At 39.3% G+C, this 21,227-nt stretch overlaps 1 protein-coding gene across 9 annotated transcripts in view; it reads right to left on the reverse strand.

The window, feature by feature from the left end:
* Positions 1-21,227, reverse strand: part of CEP135 (centrosomal protein 135) — an 82,351-nt gene that overhangs the window by 14,978 nt on the left and 46,146 nt on the right. For all 9 annotated transcript variants that reach the window (XR_005599445.1, XM_039541657.1, XM_039541659.1 and 6 more), the window contains 7 exons: positions 19,746-19,823; positions 19,421-19,572; positions 12,358-12,473; positions 12,127-12,281; positions 10,651-10,706; positions 5,003-5,171; positions 2,868-2,978 (listed from right to left, as the gene is read on the reverse strand). Coding sequence is in view for 8 of the 9 variants with exons in the window: in XM_039541657.1 (XP_039397591.1) it covers positions 2,868-2,978; positions 5,003-5,171; positions 10,651-10,706; positions 12,127-12,281; positions 12,358-12,473; positions 19,421-19,572; positions 19,746-19,823 (837 nt within the window). In the remaining variant the exon portion in view is untranslated. The remainder of the gene's footprint in view (positions 1-2,867; positions 2,979-5,002; positions 5,172-10,650; positions 10,707-12,126; positions 12,282-12,357; positions 12,474-19,420; positions 19,573-19,745; positions 19,824-21,227) is intronic.

Raw genomic sequence — 21,227 nt, forward strand, 5'->3', positions numbered from 1 at the left:
ATTTGGATTACTTTATCCTTCTTTCAATACTCTGTTCTTTTTTCTTTGATCTTAGGGTACTATGAAAAAGGGTCATATATTTCTTTCCAATCACCAAGGTCTCTAATAACTTCTTCCTAGCTACATCTCAGGGTTTGTATCCATATCTTTTCTTTGACCTTTCACCTACTTCAACCACACCTTGCTTATTAAAATCTTATCCTCCCTTGCTTTTCATGACTCTGTTCTCTCTTGATTCAACTCCTACCTCTCTAATAATTCCTTTGGCATCTCTTTCAGCAGATACTCTTCCTCTTCTCTCGATGGAAGTTCTATAGAACCCCATCTTTGGCCCCCACTTCTTCCATTACACCTTCTTGATACTACTATTTTGTATCACAACAGTGCCTAAAGGTTCCAGTCAGGATCGAGGTCCCATTGTGGCAGGCACAGTAAAAGTATATATTTCACATTAAAAAAACCCTACACTGAACAAACATTCTTAAGGTTTCAAAGTCTAACATTCAAAAGTCAAGAAATGCTAGAATTAAGGTTGCCTTTGCAACCTTATTCAGCAGCCTTGTGTGTATGCATTTGACATAAAACAGGCTGTGACTATATGATCGCATACAATTTTTTCTCCATAGGACACCTGACTCATTCAATGCACAAAATGGATGGTGCTTAGTGAGCAGCTATTCAACATTTTGTTATATCCACATTGGTCAATACACTCACGCCTTGTTTATTAGACACTATTTGAAAACTGTTATGAAGACAGAATTATTAATTTCTTCTCAGGAATTTCTATGGCACTTATTACTAAAGTATCTAAAAAGTCTAGAGCTTGTGTTGGAGTGAAAGCAGGCTTCTCCAGGTTTATTCTGAGCCATAGGGAAGACAGGAGCTGAAGCATTGAAGAAGTTGACTCATAGGCTTCTTGACATATATTGGCAATGAGAAGCCAGTAATTGAGATAGGGGAAAATGGTGAAACCACACCTGACATGGGCTGCTACTTCCACAAAGACCTTGGTAAAGACCCTGGAGAGGTTGCAAGGCCAAAAGGGACCACTCTGTATTGAAAGCAATTAGGGCCCACTATGAATCTGAGAGAATTTCTCTGAGTGGGGTGAGTATCCACACAAAAGTACGTGTCCTTCACATCAAGAGCTGTAAATTAAGTTCCTTTTCTAGTTATGGATTTATAGATGCTAGTGTGTATTCGCAAACTGAAATTTTGCTTGTTGAGTGGTTGAGATGGCCGAAATCAAGAATGGGTCTCCAGCCACACTCCTCCCCCCTCCCACTTTTTTTTTTTTTTTTGAGTACTAGGAAGAATGTTGAGTAAAAACTCTTTCCTTGGTGCTGAAGAGGTACCCGATCTGTTGCTCCTTACCATGGGAGGGATTCTACTTTTTGTTTGAGAATCTCCTCATGAGAATGGCCCATGAAATGGGCAAGGATAGGAGTTTTGGAGGGGACAGGTAAGTAAGTTTGATTGCATAACCAGGATGGATGATGTCTATTACCCACTTTTCTGCTCTTATTTCATTCCAGTTGTGGGAAAAGTGCCAATAAGAAAGGTCAAAGAGTGGTTATGGAGTCCCCCTAGAGCATGGGGTACCATCGGTTCCGAGACAGGTGCTGAGGTAGAGGTTGGTTCCATACAGGTCCTGGTTTCTTGTCTAGGAAGGTATCTCTCAGAGAAGAAAACATAGTCCAACTGCAGCCTCGTGGCTTTCTCCATAAGGTGCTTCTTAAGATGAAGTTCCCACCCCTCTGGGGGAAGAGCAGCAGATTCTGCACTTTGCACAGGCAATGTTGATGGTTGTTGCTGACCTTGAAGGAGTGCAGGAAAGAAGCCCGATTTTAAAGCCCGGAGTTCTAGGCATAGTCCAGTACTGGTAATGAGATATGGGGAGGGAGAGTTCCCCAGGATGGGGAATCTAACTATAAAACTTAGCTAAATACTATAGAGCAAAATTCTAAACTATTTACAATACGTATATTTACAGACTGAAGAATAAAGAGGGAAAGACAAAGTTCTGAACCCTAGAGGATCCGACCTAAGCCAAGCGGTGATGAGAAGGGATGGGAGAGGCAATTGGTCTGCTCTGTCCATTATCTCCTTGGTTGGAGGCATGAGAAGAGCAAGGGCACATGTGCAGACCAATGGACCCTGCTTTCAAAAATTCTCTGACTCCGGGCCATGGACAGCACACATACCCACTGTGGAATACACAGAGACCACCACTCGAAGAACATAACTGTATTTTGATTCTAATAATTTCTGAAGCAGAATTTTTTGTACTTTGCCTATCTTCCAAATTTCGATGGAAATATTTTTGTTGGTTTGTGTGTACAGTGAAAATGACGTTTACAGATAAAAATCGAATCCTTTCAAGCCTGATTAAAAAAGATCATTAGATTTTGCTTTGTTGCTCATAGCAAGGAAGTAATGCTAGAAATATATCACTGTCTATACTGTAAAACATCCAACCAATCAAATGTGAGGATGCTTCTCCTCACCATTGCTGACAATGTAACTATTATTAATGAAGTTTGAAGTCTGCCAGAATGTCTTAAGGCTGTAACCTAACAGGATTTAGAGTGCATACATTACTAGGGTGACCAGACAGCAAATGTGAAAAATCAGGACACAGGGTGGGGGTAACAGGAGCCTATATAAGAAAAAGACCCAAACATTGGGATTCTCCCTATAAAATCAGGACATCTGGTCACCCTATACATTACTAGCTTTAAAATACAGAGAAAAATTTACATCTACAAACCTTAATTTTATTGTAGGCTAATTAAACCAGTCGTAATTATAACAACATTTATTAAAAACACACTAATGCCAATTTACGGACTTTATTTCCTCACCTTTGAAGCCATTAAGCTTTCAAATCTGGATACTTCAGTTATGTAATTATGAACTCTAGTCTTCATTTCTTCTTTTTCACGTACTGCTTCTTCCAGTTCAGTAGTGACTGCCTAAAAAGATTACATGAAAACTGAATAGTTTATTAAAATAAAATATACTAAAGTAAGCATGCCTGTGAAGTGCCCTATATTTTACTTTCTTCTGCTTTGGGGTAGTTCATTCAGTAAATCTGATTTCCATATAACATCCTGTTAAATTCCACATTGATCAGGACATGGAGGTGAATGAGTGACAGATGATGGATTTTAATTGGCAGGCCACAACTTTAACAAAATACCTGGGAAATGGTGTTATGCCTCCCGTTCTCACATACCGCTTATTTCACTGGATTCAACTTGGGGGAATTTAAATAGGCAAGGGTGGAGGTGATAAGAGCCAACCAGCTAGCCCATTCTTACATTCCTAGCCAATCAAAAGGTGGTTTGCCCCTGGGGGGAAGGAGGATAGCCCCCTCTCCTCAGCCCCCCCGCTCTGTGACCATCCATTGCAGTAGTTTCAAGATCCCTCCACTTTTGACTCTAGGGGAATGGCATTTTCCCTACTGTCTCAGTTGAGTAATCTGAAGCGGAGAGGGAGAAGTGACCTAAACAACAGACTCTTATTGTTACTTTCACAAGGTCTCCATTTACAGTTTTCAAATTAACACTCATGATTCAAAAATCAGAAGACTAACAAAGTGGCTGAAACTTAGACGAACCACAACCAAAAAGAATTTTTTTGTGAAGAATCTAAACTAACATTTGTTATTGTACTGGTTAATTCAAACTAACTAGGAATCAATTAACTTGAGTTACAACACAACCAAAAGCTTTAGTCAGATAATTTGAGTTACATTAACATATCCTATGACCTAATGTTTTGCAAGTTAAAAAAAACAAAAAACAAATTTGTTTAGAACTTTTTTTTATATTTCAGTAATCCATATCCAAATTTATTTTATAATTAGAAATTATGTTTTTCTAAATGGAGAATGAAGCATTTCTAGGTTTGAAAAAATTCTTAATGGTTTTGAAAAGGACTTTTTGAGCAAACTCAAACACTGTGTCATCTTTCTTACTGATTTAATTATGACCATCATATTTAAATTACAGCTGTTCTGATGCTTGAACCCCAAGGTGCACAAAATTTGAAAGACAGTGATGCACCAAAAGGTCAGTCAAACCTGATGAGTCCCTTAAACTGTCTCTATTTTACATGTAGACAGCTGGATTAACATTTCTTATTTAATTCACATGACCACCTTCTGAAGCGTAATTATTACATGACATGTCTTAAAAGCCAATATTCTCAAAGTGTTAGAAGTTAATTCAGTGTGGGCCCTCTGATGGACACAATCAGTCTAACAAGAAGGGTTTTCATCTATATTGCATTTGAAGAGACACAAGCAACAAATAAAACTTAAATTTCAGCCCCCAAGTACATTTTTCAAAGAGCTAGGATTGTCTGAGAAAGAAAGAGTTTAGAATGGAAAGTCTATCTCTGTTTTAACTATAATGTAATAAAATAATATGCATGCTGAAAGCTAACTACTATACATGTTGGCCTTTTTCTACACACATTGAAGGTCACTGCCATGTAATAGAGGGTTTATTCTCCTATCAAAAATGTGGGAAAATTATGCATGTAAATGCCCCACATGTCAATGAGAGAACAAACCTTTTGGTATTTGAGAGGATAATATAAGAATTGAATGCATTTTGATTCCACAGGTGATCAAATAAAGGAAACAAGTTCTTAAATTTGCAGGTATTTAAATTCAGCCTAAATATGTTCATTTCAACTCAACTGTTCTTAATATTATAGTATTCACAAGAATGCAGAACAGCAAAATATTCAAAATGCATAAGAGACTATAGCAGTTTTGGATTTAGTAACATATGCAGACAAAATGCAAGTAATCTTTATGCAGAGATGTTGTTATCCCATTGCCTCCTCCCCTCAACACATACTAAAAACATACTCAAGGGAGGGGAGGCCTTGAGCTGCTTGTGGGCCCTAAGCAATTGCTTAGTTTCCTTATGCCTAACACCAGCTCTGCTTTGGTGTACTTTATTATCAGGCACTTCTTTCATACCTGGTTTTCTCTGGCCATTATAGCTAGATCATCTTGTAATCTTCTGTTCTCCTTCAGAGCCATTTCCTTCACTCTTCCTGTTTCTGCAAGCTCTACCTGAGATGCATCAAGCTGGCGACGGAGACTAGCTAACTCCCGATCTCTGTTACTCAGCGCCTCCTTTAGTTGGCTATCAAATGGGTGATTTTGAAAACCTTAAATAAAATTTCCCTTCTTGCATTATAGCATATACTGCTTCAAAATGTTAGATAAGCTCTGAATATACAAAAGCTTTAGGAGCAACTTACTAATTTATTTCTTGTTCCGAAGGTAACTATAATCCAGTGATACTCAGACCTCAGTAGTTCAAGGGCCAAATTAGCAATCAACATTACCCAAAAGAGCCACAGTAGCGTGAATTTATTGTTTCATTTACTACTAATATAAATATATTATATTATTCTCACAGCAAAATCACTGACCAAATATTGTACAATTGGTTTGTAACATAGTAAAAGCATCCTGATTGGTTAATAATTAACTCACATAGTGTTTTAATATCATGTCTGCAAGGAGCCACAGGAGAAACATTAAAGAGCCACTTGTGGCTCCCAAACCTCAATCTGAGTATCACTGCTGTAAACAAATTACCACTACATGGATCTTGTGCCCCTCATATGTGATGGATTAAAATTTGCATAGCTCAGAGTAAACTGTTGAACTGCCTATTAGCATAAAGTGCTTAACTGCTTGTGGTGGCTTGGGCAAATCATCACTGAAGCATGTAGAACTGTTGAGGGTTGGGTGAAATGTCATTGAAACTGGTGGGTGTAACTGCCGTCCTTCACGTAAGATGACTGTGAGTAGATCTGGACAGGAATTTTCTGACAAACAGTTTTTCCAGTGGAAAATACTGATTTATCAAACCCCAAACTTCTCCTTTGAAAGGAGTGGCATAAACTAAGAAGATGCAAGTCATTGAATTAGGCAAGACAGGGACTTGAACTTAGGTTTCCCACATCCCACTTGAGTGTCCTAATAATTCTCCCGTGGGGGTCTCTCCCGTTGGAGTTGTTCTCCATCTGGATCCCCAGGCTTAAGGCCACCCTCTTTAGCAACTCTTGGGGGGTCTTATAGTCATCTGGAGGAGGCAAAATGCCCTCTGAGAAGATTACAGGAGAGCAGGAAGAGGCGGACAGCCCAGGCTGAGGCTACTCTTCCTCCTCTAGTTTTCCAGCAAGGTCCTCATGAGCCACCTTTTGCTGCTCAGTACCAGACTCACAAACAGGCAGCAACTGGTGAGTAATGTGCCCCATGCCTCTCCGAGCACAAATGTCCTGCGTATTACCTAGAAACTGGGGAAAACTGAACAGATTCCAGTATGACTAGTGGACTGGTGGTGGGCAACAAATCTGAATACAAGCTCCTGTTAAACACTTTGAGTAGCTTGAGTGTGGGTTGCTCATGGGCATTGGCCTAGTGCAAGAGAAGCCAGGCTTGAAGCCCAGTGACCAAGGCCTCTCTCAGTACCAAGTAACAGAAAAAACCCATCTATGTTCAAAAAAGAACACTTAGGTTATCTACACTATTAACTAAGAACTAACACAGTAAATCTAGAAAACTACCTACAGTTCATTTACAATGAACACACAGAGCACTTGCTAAGACAAGCCAAGCAATTCCAATAACCATCATGGGCAGTAAGAAGGAGCTAAGGGAGCTTGGGGGGCGGCTGGACCCTTTATACCAGTGCACAGTGGATAATGGTGGATTCTCCATCACAACAATTTTTTAATTGAGGTTTGATGTTTTCCTAAAAGATATGCTCTAGGAAGTATTTTGGGGAAATTCTAAGGCCTCTGTTATACAGGCGGTCAGACTAGATGACCACAATGTACTCTTCAGGCCTTGGTATCTGAGAAAACACACACACAAATCTGGAGATCACAGTGATTGATAATCTGGTAAGCATATATACCCTACTGTCAAGGAACAGGAATTACTCTAATTTATTTGTATTCTGATAGTGGCTACAATAAGTTAGCTACTGCCCACACATAGGCAGAGTGCACAGGGGGCACATAGGGTTTTACAGTGATTCCCTGGGTCAGATGTATGCACAATAATTCACCGATGGGTGGCATGTAAGTTCTCTACTGAGCGCCAGTAGCCCACTAGTTGACATAATCGTTGTGAAATGTGTGTGCAGATAATATTTGAGTTATGTATCTATAAAACAAATTATGTTCTTAAGGTCTTGGAGTTAAGGGAGGTCACCAGGAGGTGACATACCTTGGAAATGTTTCTTTCAGGCAGGAGATAACAGACATCTATCACCCTGTCTGGTCATTTGCGTATTGTATGCCTCAGAGTTGTGCCTATTTGCATACTGAGTCACAGGCTAAATCTACAAGACAGGAAGTCTGCAAGATGAAACAAACAGCAGGGGGTGTCCTGTTTATGAATAAAACAAAGGATGGGACTGGTATATCTTCATGGTGGGGGGAAAGGGCAAAGAAACACACTGAAATCCTTCACCAAGGAGGTAAGCTGACAGCAGGTCTGTCTCATGAAAGAAGGGTCACAGCCTAACCTGGCTGTAAAGTGTTGCAAGGATTTTGGGTGAGCCAAACTCTACAACACATAAGCGTATCTAGTGACTTAAGTTTAGGATCTAGAATGCATGTTGTGATTCTATTTTATATGTAACCATTTTTTCCCAATACTACTACTTGCTATTACTTGAATCTCTATGCTCTGTTAATTAAACTTATATTTGATTGCATTATAAACATACATAAATGCTGTGTGTTAAGCGGAGTGGTGATCTGAGGTAGAACTGGTAAACTGGGGATTACTGTTTCTTTGGAACCAGCAAATCTGTGAATTCTGCAAGTGTCCCATGGACCGGGGCGAGACACTCTAGGATGATGCTCAGAGGTCTCAAGGATAGAGTATGCCAATCGCTAACCTACAGGGTACCAGTAGAGCCAGCAAGGCCTAGAGGGGAGTGTTTGTGTTGCGAAGGGCTGGAAGAGCTGACATGACAGGCACAAACAAGGCTTCCTCACGCTAAAGACAGATGGTTGTGAAGTGCCTCACAGACCCGGGAGCCCCCGAGAAATGTCATACATATATGCCCTGCTGACTGGGGGAGAGTTGCATGGTTTAAAACAGATCTGTAAAACATTAAGGCACTAACCCAAAATGGTAATCTCTATGCTATTATATCTGTGGAGAAAAACATTACCACCAGTTTTATAACATATAAGAGCTATTTTGACATTATTTGAAAAGAACAGACTCAGCAAGAGACTTCCTTAAATATGAGAAGATAATAAAGAAGTGAAGAAAAACACAAGGCAATAAATTCTATTAAAGGTTTCTGACAAGCAAAGATTGGCAGCCTTTTAATATTTATTTGGACTTCTATTTTCCAGAAGAGATTAAAAATAGTAAATTGTTAGTGAATTAGACATAATGATGTAATTACAATAGTTCGGTATGATTTACATTGTTCCATATTGTTTTTAATACTTATATTTTTATCACAATTGCTTGTGGCTTTTGTGGACATTAGTTTAAATTTGTAAAACTTTAAGGACAATAGAAATTAAGAACAAATTTTGAAAATAAATTAAATAGCTCAGTAATTTGATTTGTATGAAATGGGGAACATATAGAGGTATTTGCATACATTAGTAATTATTGTTTATTTAAAAGCACTCTAAAGCTTAGGCATCCAGTAAGGTGCCTCAATTATTTTGCAAGTGTTCCGTGTATGCTTAAATAGATGGTCACATAATCCTCAGGTCTCCCTACTCATTATCTGCTTCCATTTTAAGCATGGTGTACTCTGCATTCTATCAACTAGGTGTGCAGTTGTTATGCTCTTAAGCTGCAGTTTTACCCTAAAAAGTGACTTTGTAAAAATGGCCTGATGGCTATCTTGAGTAGTTTTAGATAAAGGTAACTTTTCTAACTGATAGCCCCACAAACCCACACAAGATAAAAGTCTAAACAAAACTGAGTTAAGTTATGCTCTCTTGATGGCGTATAGGTTTGTGAAGGTTCAAGTCGAACGTAGGAGTTTGTTCAATGCAAAAGATCAGCTATGACAAGTTTTATTTATGGAGTAGTAAATACAGTGAATGGGGAATAACAGTTTAAGTTGGATCAGTTCCTGTCCTATGTATCTTCCTGTGGCCTTATGGCTGGAAGACTGATCACTCAAGTGCTAATAAGGCCATTATCATCAGTAAACAACCACAACATTTGATATTTCTATCAGATATGGACGTGAACTGACCCACAGATCAAAATATACTTGATCTATGGGGAAGTTCAGATCTGGTACCAAACTTTGGTACCTCTATAAAGGGACAAACCAAAACCTAGATCCAAACATCCCTGTGATTTGGGGAAATCTGGCTCTGGATCCAAGCTTTGTGGTTCAGGACCATCACTAATTTCTAGAGTAATTTCCATCCACAAGGATCCCAAATCACTTTACAAACTGTAGATACAGAAATCATTCATCCAACATTGAAATGCAGTCACTACTGGGATAGAACAGACCAGCTATTTAATGGCACAAAACACTACATAGCAGTTATATACCAGTAGTAAGGAGGGATATTCAATTTAATTAAAACTGTACAAGTAATTTAGGAAGGCAGAATTAATTACTTCCCCAATAATAGAGAGTCTGCAGGCCAAATTATGCTTCTCCTCCCACCCACCCTGGCCCTGTGATATCTGAACAACACTTACAACTAAGGGGGAATATAGAACAGCACACCACCATGTTTACAAAGTCACTTTAACTTAGGGCTTGTCTACACTACTGTGTGGGGTCAATCTAAGATACGCAACTTCAGCTACATGAATAGTATAGCTGAAGTCGATGTACTTAGATCTACTAACCACGGTGTCTTCACTGCAGTAAGTTAACAGCTGATGCTCTCCTGTCAACTCCGCTTGAGCTTCTCATTCTGATGGAGTACCAGAGTTGACAGGAGAGTGCTCAACGGTCAGTTTATCGCGTCTATACTAGATGTGTAAAAAGCGACAAAGAGTCCTGTGGCACCTTATAGACTAACACATGTATTGGAGCTTAAGCTTTCGTGGGTGACTACCGTCTGCGTCTGACGAAGATGGTAGTCACCCACGAAAGCTTAAGCTCCAATACATGTGTTAGTCTATAAGGTGCCACAGTACTCTTTGTTGCTTTTTACAGATCCAGACTAACACGGCTACCCCTCTGATACTATACTAGATGTGATAAATTGACCCCCACTGGATCGATCGCTGTCTGCCGATCCGGCAGGTAATGTAGACAAGCCCTTAGAAGTGCAATTTAAGTGCTACTTATAGGAAAATTAAATGCACATAAGTTTAATTACCCAGATAAACAACTGCTATTACCACTTTTAATCCTCACCATCCACACCTACAGTATTTGAGGAGGAGGAGGAGAAGTGTCTTCTGCAACGAGATATATTTTTTTCCCACAATGTAAATCATACTCCCCTGTTTGATAACATATATAATTAAGTATATGTCACCAAAAATACAGTAAGAGCCTGACTGCTAGGACTTTTATTCTGCGGAAAATATTGATCTTAGGAAAATAAAAACAACAGAAAATCATTTCAGTGATTACTTACTCTACGGAGGATTCCAGTTCTGACAGAGTTAGTCTCAAATTAGCAATTGTTTTTTCCTATGAAATAAATATGAATATTACATTATGCTGCAGAATACCCAAAATAATTCAAACTAAGCATAATTTACTTTAAAGTAGCATTTATAAAAGCTTTAATTTAACTATTCAGCAATAGGTAACTGGGTTTTTTAAATGTTCAAATTTCCAAACTTCTTACAATAAAAATGAAACTTAGGACTAATTTGAAATTTGTAGAAGGAGGATATCTAGCAGTTAAGGTAAATGACTGGGAGTCAGTAGATGCAGGTTATATCACTGGTAGTGCTACAGTCTTGATATGTGACTTCAGGCAAGAGTATTAACTTTCTTGTCCCTCTCAGATTTTGGAAGGCACTTCAGATTCTTAAACCTTGGGTCAAGGGCTGTAGCTATCTTTAGGAATCTCATATTGGTACCTTCTTTGCATTTTGTCAAATCTGCAGTGAAAGTGTTTAAAATCGAACATGTGCTGGGTCGTCATCCGACACTACCTTAACACAAAATATATGGCAGAATGTGGGTAAAACCATAGAGCAGGAGACATTGAACTCTGGGGAGAACTGTGTCACAAATTTAATTAACTCCTTTTTTTAATGAGCATCATCAGCATGGAAGCATGTCCTCTGGAATGGTGGTCAAAACATAAAGGAGCATATGAATGTTTAGCATATCTGGCATGTAAATACCTTGCAATACAGATTACAACAGTACCATGCGAATGCCTGATCTCACTTTCAAGTGACAATGTAAATAAGAAGCACGCAACATTATTTTTCATAAATGTAAACAAACTTGTTGTTTTAGCAATTGGCTGAACAAGAAATAGGACTGACTGGACTTGTAGGTTCTAAAGTTTTACATTATTTTGTTTTTGAGTGCAGTCATGTAACAAAACAAAACAAAAATCTACATTTCTAAGTTGCACTTTCATGATAAAGAGATTGCACTACAGTACCTGTAGGAAGTGAATTGAAAAATACTATTTATTAATTTTTTTACAGTGCAAATGTTTGTAATAAAAATAATAATATAAAATGAACACTGTACACTTTGTATTCTGTGTTGTAATTGAAACCAATATATTAAAATCTAGAAAAACATCCAAAAATACTTATAATAAATTTCAATTGGTATTCTATTATTGCTTAACATCATGATTAAAACTGCGATTAATTGCGAATTTTTAAAATCAAGTTAAATTGTTCTGAGTTAATTGCTTGAGTTAACTGCAATTCATTGACAGTCCTAATATAAACCCTGAGCAGAGGGCTGGCACAAGACCTTAGGTACCACTTAAATCTTTAACACAGGGCCTAAGCAATACAAAGGCGTTCTGCATCACAACAAAATCTTGTCCTAATTTTTGCGTACTGCTTTGAGATCCTCAGATGGAAGGTACTTATCAAGTGCAATACATTAGTACTGTTAGTGCACATACCTTGTTAGCTAAGTTGTCATCTAAACATGCAATTCTTTCTGTCTTTTCATCTACAGTTTCCTGAAGACTGTCCTTTTCCTTATCCAGGACACTAATGGTACTTCTAAGCACATTCACTGTCTCATCCTGTGAAGAGCTCTTATGGTTTAACCTATCTGTAAGAGAAGAAATGGGTGTTTTTGTTGGCTTAAATATAGAAAATGAATGCAAAAATGAATATGACGTGATTACCTATTTTCTCCTCTAGCTTTGCAATTTCCTCTTGAGCTGACTGAAGTTCATCCTTTTTAAGAGAGGATTGGTGCTGAATATCTTCAAGGGACCGCTGTAGTTGTTCATTTAATAGCCTGAGAAATCAACAGTCAGTTGAAAACACAAGACCCTAATATTTCAAATACATTATTTGATAAAACTATCAAAGAATTAGAGAAATTGAAAGGATTATCTAAACCATCACTCTGTTGGATTGTTTTGATCAGCCAAAGTTATTTTCATCATCTCAATAAACCAGAACAAATGCAAATAATAAAACCAAAATGCCAGTTTTGCAAGAGGAAAAAGATAAGTGGCCTGATTTTCAAAGTAGCGCAGCAACTAGAAAGCCCACTGAAGTCAACATGAGCGTATCTTAAAAAAAAAAAAAGTTTGTAGTATTTGTTTTGTATAAAGACATTGCTGTAAGCCAACATTGAACAGAACAAAACCTTATAAAAGTGTCTTGATTGATGCAGTAACAACTGACACATTTAAATTTGTACATTTAAATCTTTGTACTGAAAGATTTACAATATCCATATTTATCTTACCCCCTCCATAAATACCAGTTATAATTATGAGGAATTTATTAAACAAGAATTTTTCACTTGAATGAGGACTTCTCACTGTTTTATCAACAAGCACATTTAACTTTCTGAAGATTTTCAAGAAAATTATCTACCAGTACAGAAGTTCTCAAAACTTTATCAGTTTAACAGTGACTTGTATACACATCCCTCCCTATTCATACCAAGCAAACTCTATGCAACTACAGCAATTGCTTACATAGAATACTAGTACTGGGGAAGTATTTAGTGATTTTTTTAACCATTCTGCTACTGGCTCAATCCTGGAGGGTGGCTCTTGTGTCAAGCAGGAAATATCCTCTTCATTTTAATCTGTTTTTAATGACATCCAGTCTCCTTTTCACAATGAGGAGCCACAGATGTCTGGAGGAGCAACTGAAAACAAGGCGGCGGGGTCAGCTGTCTGAACCACCAGCAAATGCCCTAGTTTCCAAATGGTCATGTTAGTAATATGTCACAGAAGCATGGTACTGACTTTATAGTTAAAAGCTGCATTGAGTGTTCTATCATAAGTCTTATTTTCATACACTCCTCTCACCTTTTGATCTGAGTGAGCAATTTGTTTAAAATTTCTGTGTGTAATTCTACATGGAAATTTTTTTCCAGATAATTTCATTTAAAAAAAGGTTAAATATTTGTTCAATAACTGTTGTTCTTCAATATGTGTTGCACAGGTCCATTCCACTTCAGGTGCCTGCACGCCCATGCCCTGAAGCCAGAAAAAACTTTTTCCCATAGTGGTACTGGTTAGGGCAGCACATGCACCCACCACATGGTCATGCTGTTAGCCCAGAGTACAGTAACTCCTCACTTAATGTTGTAGTTATATTCCTGAAAAATGCGACTTTAAGCGAAACGATGTTAAGTGAATCCAATTTCCCCATAAGAATTAATGTAAGGGCGGGGGTAGGTTCCAGGGAAATGTTTTTCACCAGACACAAAACTATATATTATATAGATATACACACAGTATACGTTTTAAACAAACAATTTAATACTATTCACAGCTATGATGATTGTGAAGCTTGGCTGAGGTGGTGAAGTCACAGCTTGGAAGAGGGAGGGATATTTCCCAGGGAATGCCTTGCTGCTAAATGATGAACTAGCACTCAACTGAGCCCTCAAGGGTTAACACATTGTTAATGTAGCCTCTTACACAAGGCAGCATGAACACGAGGGAGGGGAGACAGCATAGCAGACAGAGACAGACACACACCTTGTGTGTGGAAGAGAGAGAAAGAGATGCACACTGCCCCTTTAAGTAAGCTGACCCACTCTTAAATGCATTGTCTTTTTATGTGGATCAGGAAGTTGAGACAGCAGCTGCTGTTCCAAGCTCTCTTTGTCTCTCTCCGTCCGTGTCCCCTCCCTGCTCTATATAGAGAAGGGATAAGCGGGGTGCAGGAGCAGGGGGAAGGGGGACACCCTGACATTAGTCCCCTCCTATCCCCCCTGCACAGCAAGCAGGAGTGTTTGGGAGCAGCTCCAAGGCAGAGGACAGGAGCAGCTCATGGCAGTGGGGGGAGGGACAGCTGAACTGCCCAGCAATTGATAGCCTGCTGGGTGGCTGCAGCACAGGGAGCTGATAGGGCGGCTGCCGGTCCACCCTGGTTACAAGCCCCCACCAGCTAGTTGCAACAGGCGGCTCTTCCTGCAAGCAGTGGACAAAGCAGGCGGCTGCCAAATGACATTAGAAGGGAGCATTGCACAACTTTAAACGAGCATGTTCCCTAATTGATCAGCAACATAACCACGAAACAACGTTAAGTGGGACGACTTTAAGTGAGGAGTTACTGTATAAAGGAGTGGAGACGCCTTGACCCCCGCACTGAGTTCCTTCACATCAGAAGCCAGTGCTTGCTGTGACTCCAGTGTAGGGGGAAGGAGGGAGGAGTATGGAATGGAGGTATGCAACGCATCTTGAACACAGCGAACAGGTATGTAACCATTTTTTCTTTGAGTGCTTCCACATGTCTATTCCACTTGAGGTGACACACAAACGGTCCCAGATGGAGGAGGGAATCAGAGTTTACCTCAACAAAGACTGCAGCACCACTCTCCCAAATATAGCATCATCCCTCAAGGCCTGGGAGAAAGCATAATGAGTAGTGAGCATATGAACAGATGACAATTGCAAAAGCCCTGCAAAAGCCACTCATGGAAATGTAACTCAGGAAAGCAGCTGAATGTGCTTGAGCTCACAGAGTGCACTAAAGCTCTTTGAGGTAATTAAAATGTTGGCAATATCATAGCACATACAAATGCAGGAGGAGATCCAGGAAAAGTTATTCTGAAATAATGGTTTTTCTTTCCATCCTATCAGCAAAGGACATGAATAACTGAAGAGATGTCCTAAACTCTTTAGTCCCATCCAGGTAGAAAGCCAATGCTCTGTGAATGTCCTAAGTATGGAGATTTTTCTTATTTTTGTGTGAGGTTTCAGAAAAAATAGTTGGCAAGTATTATAGTCTGATTCAAATAAACATCTGAAACCACTTTAGTGAAAAATCTGGGATGTGGATACAAACCAACTCTGTCCTAGTAAGATACCGTATAAGGAGGGTCAGCCTGAAGTTCTGCAACTCTTCCGGTTGAATTAATAGCTACCAGGAATGCTACCTTCATCGAGGGATGAACCAAATTTAGATCCCAGGGTGGAGCTGGGTCTCTAACAGGTGGGAAAAGCCTGTTCAAACCCTTCAAAAACCTAATAGTCACAAGGTTGGAGAACAGATCTCCCATCTGTAGAAAAGTGAAATGCAGAGAAAGCAGTCAGACAAACCCTGAGGGAATTGATCGAGACACTTTTTTCCTGTAAATGAAGCAGGAAATCCAGAATACACTGAATAGGAGTCTGTGACGGAGAGGTATCTTTCTGCTGGGAACACACAGAAAAACCTCTTCTATTTCATGAGATAAGTGTATCGGGTGGAAAGTTTTCTGCTGTTCAGACGAATGCTCTCCACTGCAGCAGAACAGATAACCTACACCTCATTGCTTGGGTGCTCCATTATTGACTCCACAGGAAGCTAAAAGGATTGGGATACAGAGATTGGCCCTGTGAAATTATGTCCAGAATCCAGGAAATGGTAATGGGATCTCAAATGGACAGGTTCAATAGGGCCAAGAACCAGTGCTGAAAAAGCCAGGCTACAGCGATCAAAATTAGAACAGCATGATCTTGTCTGAGTTGGCCCAGGACTCTCAGCAGCATAGGGATTGGGGGAAAACAAAGAAGTTTTCCTTTCTAGGAGACCACAAAGGCATCCAAAATGGACCCTAGGCTGACACTTGCCCTTGAACAAAACTAGTGACACTTACTGTTCTGTCAAGTGTTGAACAGGTCCATCTCTAGTATGCCCAAATCTGAAAAATTGACTTTGCTAAATTGGGTCTGAGGGACCATTCATGATCTCTGCTGAATGACCTGCTGAAATGGTCTGCTAGGAAGTTTTGAGATCCAGGAAGATGAGATGCTTTGAGGGTAATCTTGTTCTCGATGAAAAGGGACAGAGGTTCAGTACTTCTTGCCAAAGGGGTCTGATCTGGGATTTCCCTGTTTGTTGAGGTAAATCATTGCAACAATATTGTAAGTCAGCACTTGAACAGAACAGGAACACTTGACAGGCCAGACAAATAACTCGGAGCTGCCTGACACTGATCTGTAGGGAGAGGTCCTGATCAGTCTACAGACCTTGTGACTGAAAGCTCCCTAGATGCGCTCCCCAATTGAGGAATGAAGCATTTGTGACTAAGGTCATACAAGGCAGAATTGGAGCAAATGGAACTCCACTACATACACTGGCAGGGTCCATTCACCAGTCCAGGCAAGACAGAACAGTTGCAGGAACAGTTGAATCTGCATTTCGAGTAGATGATGAGATACACACTTCAACCACTTCTGCAGGACTCAGAGGTGAATTGTGCCATTTATTATACGCAAGCTGCCGTGTGACCCAGAAGTTTCGGGCAGTTCCTTACTGTTGTACAAAGATATAACTAATTCTTTGCATGTGTTGAATATTGCTTGAAATTTGGCCTGAGGCAAATAAGCTCTTCCTGATGTCAAGTCAAGAAGAACTCTTATAAATTCAATTTCCTGTACAGGGAGAAGAACTGATTTGTCTTTGTTGTTCATCAGGCCAAACAAACAAAATAGGGATCGGATCTTCTCGATGGCTTCCTTCACTTGCTGTCCGGAATGACCTAAGACCAACCAATCATCCAGATATGGATATACCTGGATTTTTGTCTTCCTGTGATGTGCTGCCCCTACTGCCTGCACTTTGTGAAGACTCAGGGGGGCTGATGACAGACCAAAAAAAAGGAGCATAAACTGATAAAGTTTGTTGTAGCATGTGTGCATTAAGAACATTTGGAAATAGGCATCCTTTAACCCAGGGGCAGTGAACCAATAGTTGAGTTCGGGAATGGATAACAGAAGATAGGGTAAGCATATGAAACTTTATCTTTCTTATGTACTTTTTGAGATTTGGCAGTCTAAAATAAGTCTGAGGCCTTACTTTGACTTTGGGATGAGAAAATGAGAGCTTTATAAGTAGGTTGAGAACATGTACCATCATTAATATTTTCATCATTTAAGAAAAGATTTAAGAAAACAAAGATGTTTTTGTAACTTGCAATTTTTCTGCACACATAATAAATAAAGTAGAAAGTTTAACATACTGAGAAAAAAAAAGCCTAATTCAGCACAAGTTGGGGGATGCAAAAGTAATATTTAAATAAACATAAGCCATAACAGGCCCCAAAAGTCTATTCCTGGGCTTCAGCTGTCCATGGCTCTCCTACTCCCATTCCATCTCATGGATCCTCCTCCAAATATCCCAACTGTCCTGCCTTCCACATAACATCTTTATTCCCTCCCACATGCCCTGACTACTCCCACAAAGACCATCGCCCAACACCACATTTCCTTCTTCCACAAAATATCCCCTTTTGCAACACGTAACTTATCCCATACCACCCCCCAAAGAAAATATCTTAGTTCCCCAAATCTACTCAAAACAAGCCCCAGCTCCCCAGTGGTCTCCTTCTGTGCCCATTGACATACTCCTATTCCCCTCATGGTCCCACATTAACACTTTGTCTACCCCCCACAACCTCTAAGCCTTCCTGTTATTCCAATAAAACCTCCGGATACTCAGTGGGAGCACCCATCCCAGACAAGCCTAAACAGCTCGCCATGCTCCTGCTAGCCTCAATAGGCTTAAGGGTAGAGTGAAGGGACATGAGAAGACTCTCCTCCTGAGCTCCAGATGGCCACAGCTCTAGTATCAGAGGGGTAGCGGTGTTAGTCTGTATCCACATAAACAACGAGGAGTCCAGTAGCACCTTAAAGACTAAGCTTTCGTGGGTAAAAAACCCAACTTCTTACAGCTCTAATGCTGCTCTCCCAGTGGTCCACAACATCACAGCTGCCTCACCATCTCTGGGCTCTGCTCCAATGGTAGAGACATTGAAAGCACTACTGCAAACAGAGCCCCAGGCAATTACCAGAGTACTGACTTATCTTTTACTTCAACTAAATCAGTAGTACCTATAGTGGGAATATGAGTGTAGTCAAGACATTGACATGAGGGAAATTTTAGAACAATAAGCCTAGTCATTTGTCAATATAGACTGGCTCTCTGTGAGATAAGTAAGGCCAAAATTGTCAAAACTGCATACATAAAATTAGATTTCAGTGAAACCTAAAGAGAGTTACACCAGTCTGAAACTGGCATAATCCAGGCCCAATGTTCCAGTCTGGGAGGACTTTCATCTCCACCCTAAGGAAATGCATGTGCAGCACCTGTTAGAAGCATTTTCCTCCAGGATTATATACCTAGGGAACATGGTTGTTTGGAAAAAATGAAATAATTCTGAGGGCAGAAAAATTTTGAGAGATCAACCCTGACTACGGCCTTGTTCGTAGACCTGAGATTGGAACTCCAAAGTACAGGGGGAGTAACACCACGTAGATGGCAGAAATTACCCCATTATAGATTTTTTTTTTAAGTTAACAAATGGGTTTAGTAGCATTTCTTCTCAAATTGCACATACCAACCTTTACTATAATTTAGTGAACTTTTCAGTTTTGGAATTTCTTTACTCCAACTTAGTATAACAAGTGATGGACTCTGTACAAAGACTGTCACAGCTTCGGGAGTCTGTGTTTTTTCATGTTGGCAATAAGATTATCTTTCATTTGCAACTGACGCTTTAAAAATTATTATTATATTTGCTCACTATACAACTACACTGGTAGCCCAGGAGAATCTAGAGCACCTTTTCCTACTAATGTTTTTTTGTCAGTGCAAGACAAACAATACCAGGATATTTTAAAAACATTTTATGAAAGTTTTACCAGGAGTTATCTCTGTCATGTTAACATATGACAAAATTGTATGTTAACTGCTATAACAGGACACAAAATTTTAAGCTAAACTTACTGAAGTGAGCATAAATCAGCTTTAAATTGTGAAGAGTCATCAGATGTCTGAGCAAGTTTATTAGACTTTATTTTTAATTCATCTTCCAGAAAGTTTATTCTTTCTTTCAGTACAGAGATTGTACTCTTCAGTTCAAACTGTTGTGTTTCAAACTGCAATTAAAAAAAAAAACAAGAAAAAAAAGACAAGTTGTCTATTTCCTTTAGAAATCCATTACAGTGGAATGATTTTACTTTAAGGAAAATTTATCTAAAGGGTTTTAAAAAGCCATTTGGGTGATAAAAAAAACTTCTGTTAGATGTTTACTCACTAACATGATACTTACCCCAGAAATAGTGTTTTCCAGTTCTGCGATGTCATGCTCCATCTTTGATTTCTCAAAGGCAGCTGCCTCCTGTTGGACCTGACATGGAAAAAAATACAGAATTACTTGTAACAGTAAGTAATTTTTTAGACTGGAGTATGATTTAAGATGGCAATGCTCTTTGCATAATATAAAGTTCTAAAAGAAAAAAAGCCTTATCTTCATATGCACATGATTGGATGCAAAGCATACAACAAACTCCAGCGCTTCACCTGAACAAACAATAATGTAGGTATGATACAACGTTTCTCATGATTTTGTGAGGATACTTACAGATGCCTTTAAACCTCTGTATGATTCAACCTTTTGGAGAATTTGTAACAGAAAAAGTAAATTTCCTTTCCCCTTATGAAATAGTCTCAGGTGGGTTGCTATAGAGAGATTACAAAACCAAAGTAATGCCAGGTATGGTAAGCTAAGACATCATAATTCTAAGCTATTTTTTAAAAGATATTGTCAAGGTTTAAAGTAATTTTTAAAATTCTTTTTCATTTGCTACAAACACAACCTTAGAAGCTTGAAGCTTAAGGTCTGCTTACAAATCAAATTGATCTTTCCCCATTTTAGCATTGTATCATTATTTACTGTTAAAGCACCTTTATCTACCTTCTGATTTCTATATATGAGTATTGTGATGTCATTAGATAAGATTAGGCACTTCCTCAGATATCTGTGGATGATCGCTCTTTACCAAGGGAGTTGTGGCTCTGGTCTGATTTCCCCTTCTTTACAGACTTGCTTTGTATAAATGGCATATCCAAACCAGACTCCTTCCATCTCTTGCTGCTGCTGCTTTTCCCATTTTGGGGAAGCCACTTGGAACTAAAGAATTGGAAAACACGCCTTATAGTGATTGTTAAGCTAAACAGATTCAAGGAGCTCAAAGAAGATAAAGGATAGACTGTGACCAAGTCTCTCTAAGTACCTACATGGGGAATAAATATTTGATAATGGACTCTTCAGTCTAGCAGACAAAGAAATAACACGATCCAACGGTGGAAAGTGAAGCTAGAAAAAATCATACTAGAGATAAGGTGCAAATTTTTAACAGTGATGGTAATCAATCATTGGAACAATGTAATCCCGGGTTGTGGTAGATTCTCTATCAATGGCAATTTTTAGGACTGGATGTTTTTCTAAAAGATATGCTTTAGTGCAAATAAGTATTAGTTCAGGGATGTTTTATGGCCTGTGTTATGCAGAAGGTCAGCACTAAATGATCACAATGCTCCCTTCTGGCCTTCAAATTTATGGTTACGTCTACACTATGAGCTAGGGGTCTGAGTCCCCTACTTGTGAACACATACCTGCACTAGCTCTCATCAAGCTAGCATGATTATATATAGCAGCGTAGCCGCACTAGCATGGGTAGCAGTAGTGGAGGCATAGATGAGCCATTCCAAGTACTTACCTACTGGTTTCGGGTGGGTTTGTACTCGGCAT

This window comes from Mauremys reevesii, linkage group 5 (assembly GCF_016161935.1).
Source record: "Mauremys reevesii isolate NIE-2019 linkage group 5, ASM1616193v1, whole genome shotgun sequence".
NCBI classification, from domain to species: domain Eukaryota; kingdom Metazoa; phylum Chordata; order Testudines; family Geoemydidae; genus Mauremys; species Mauremys reevesii.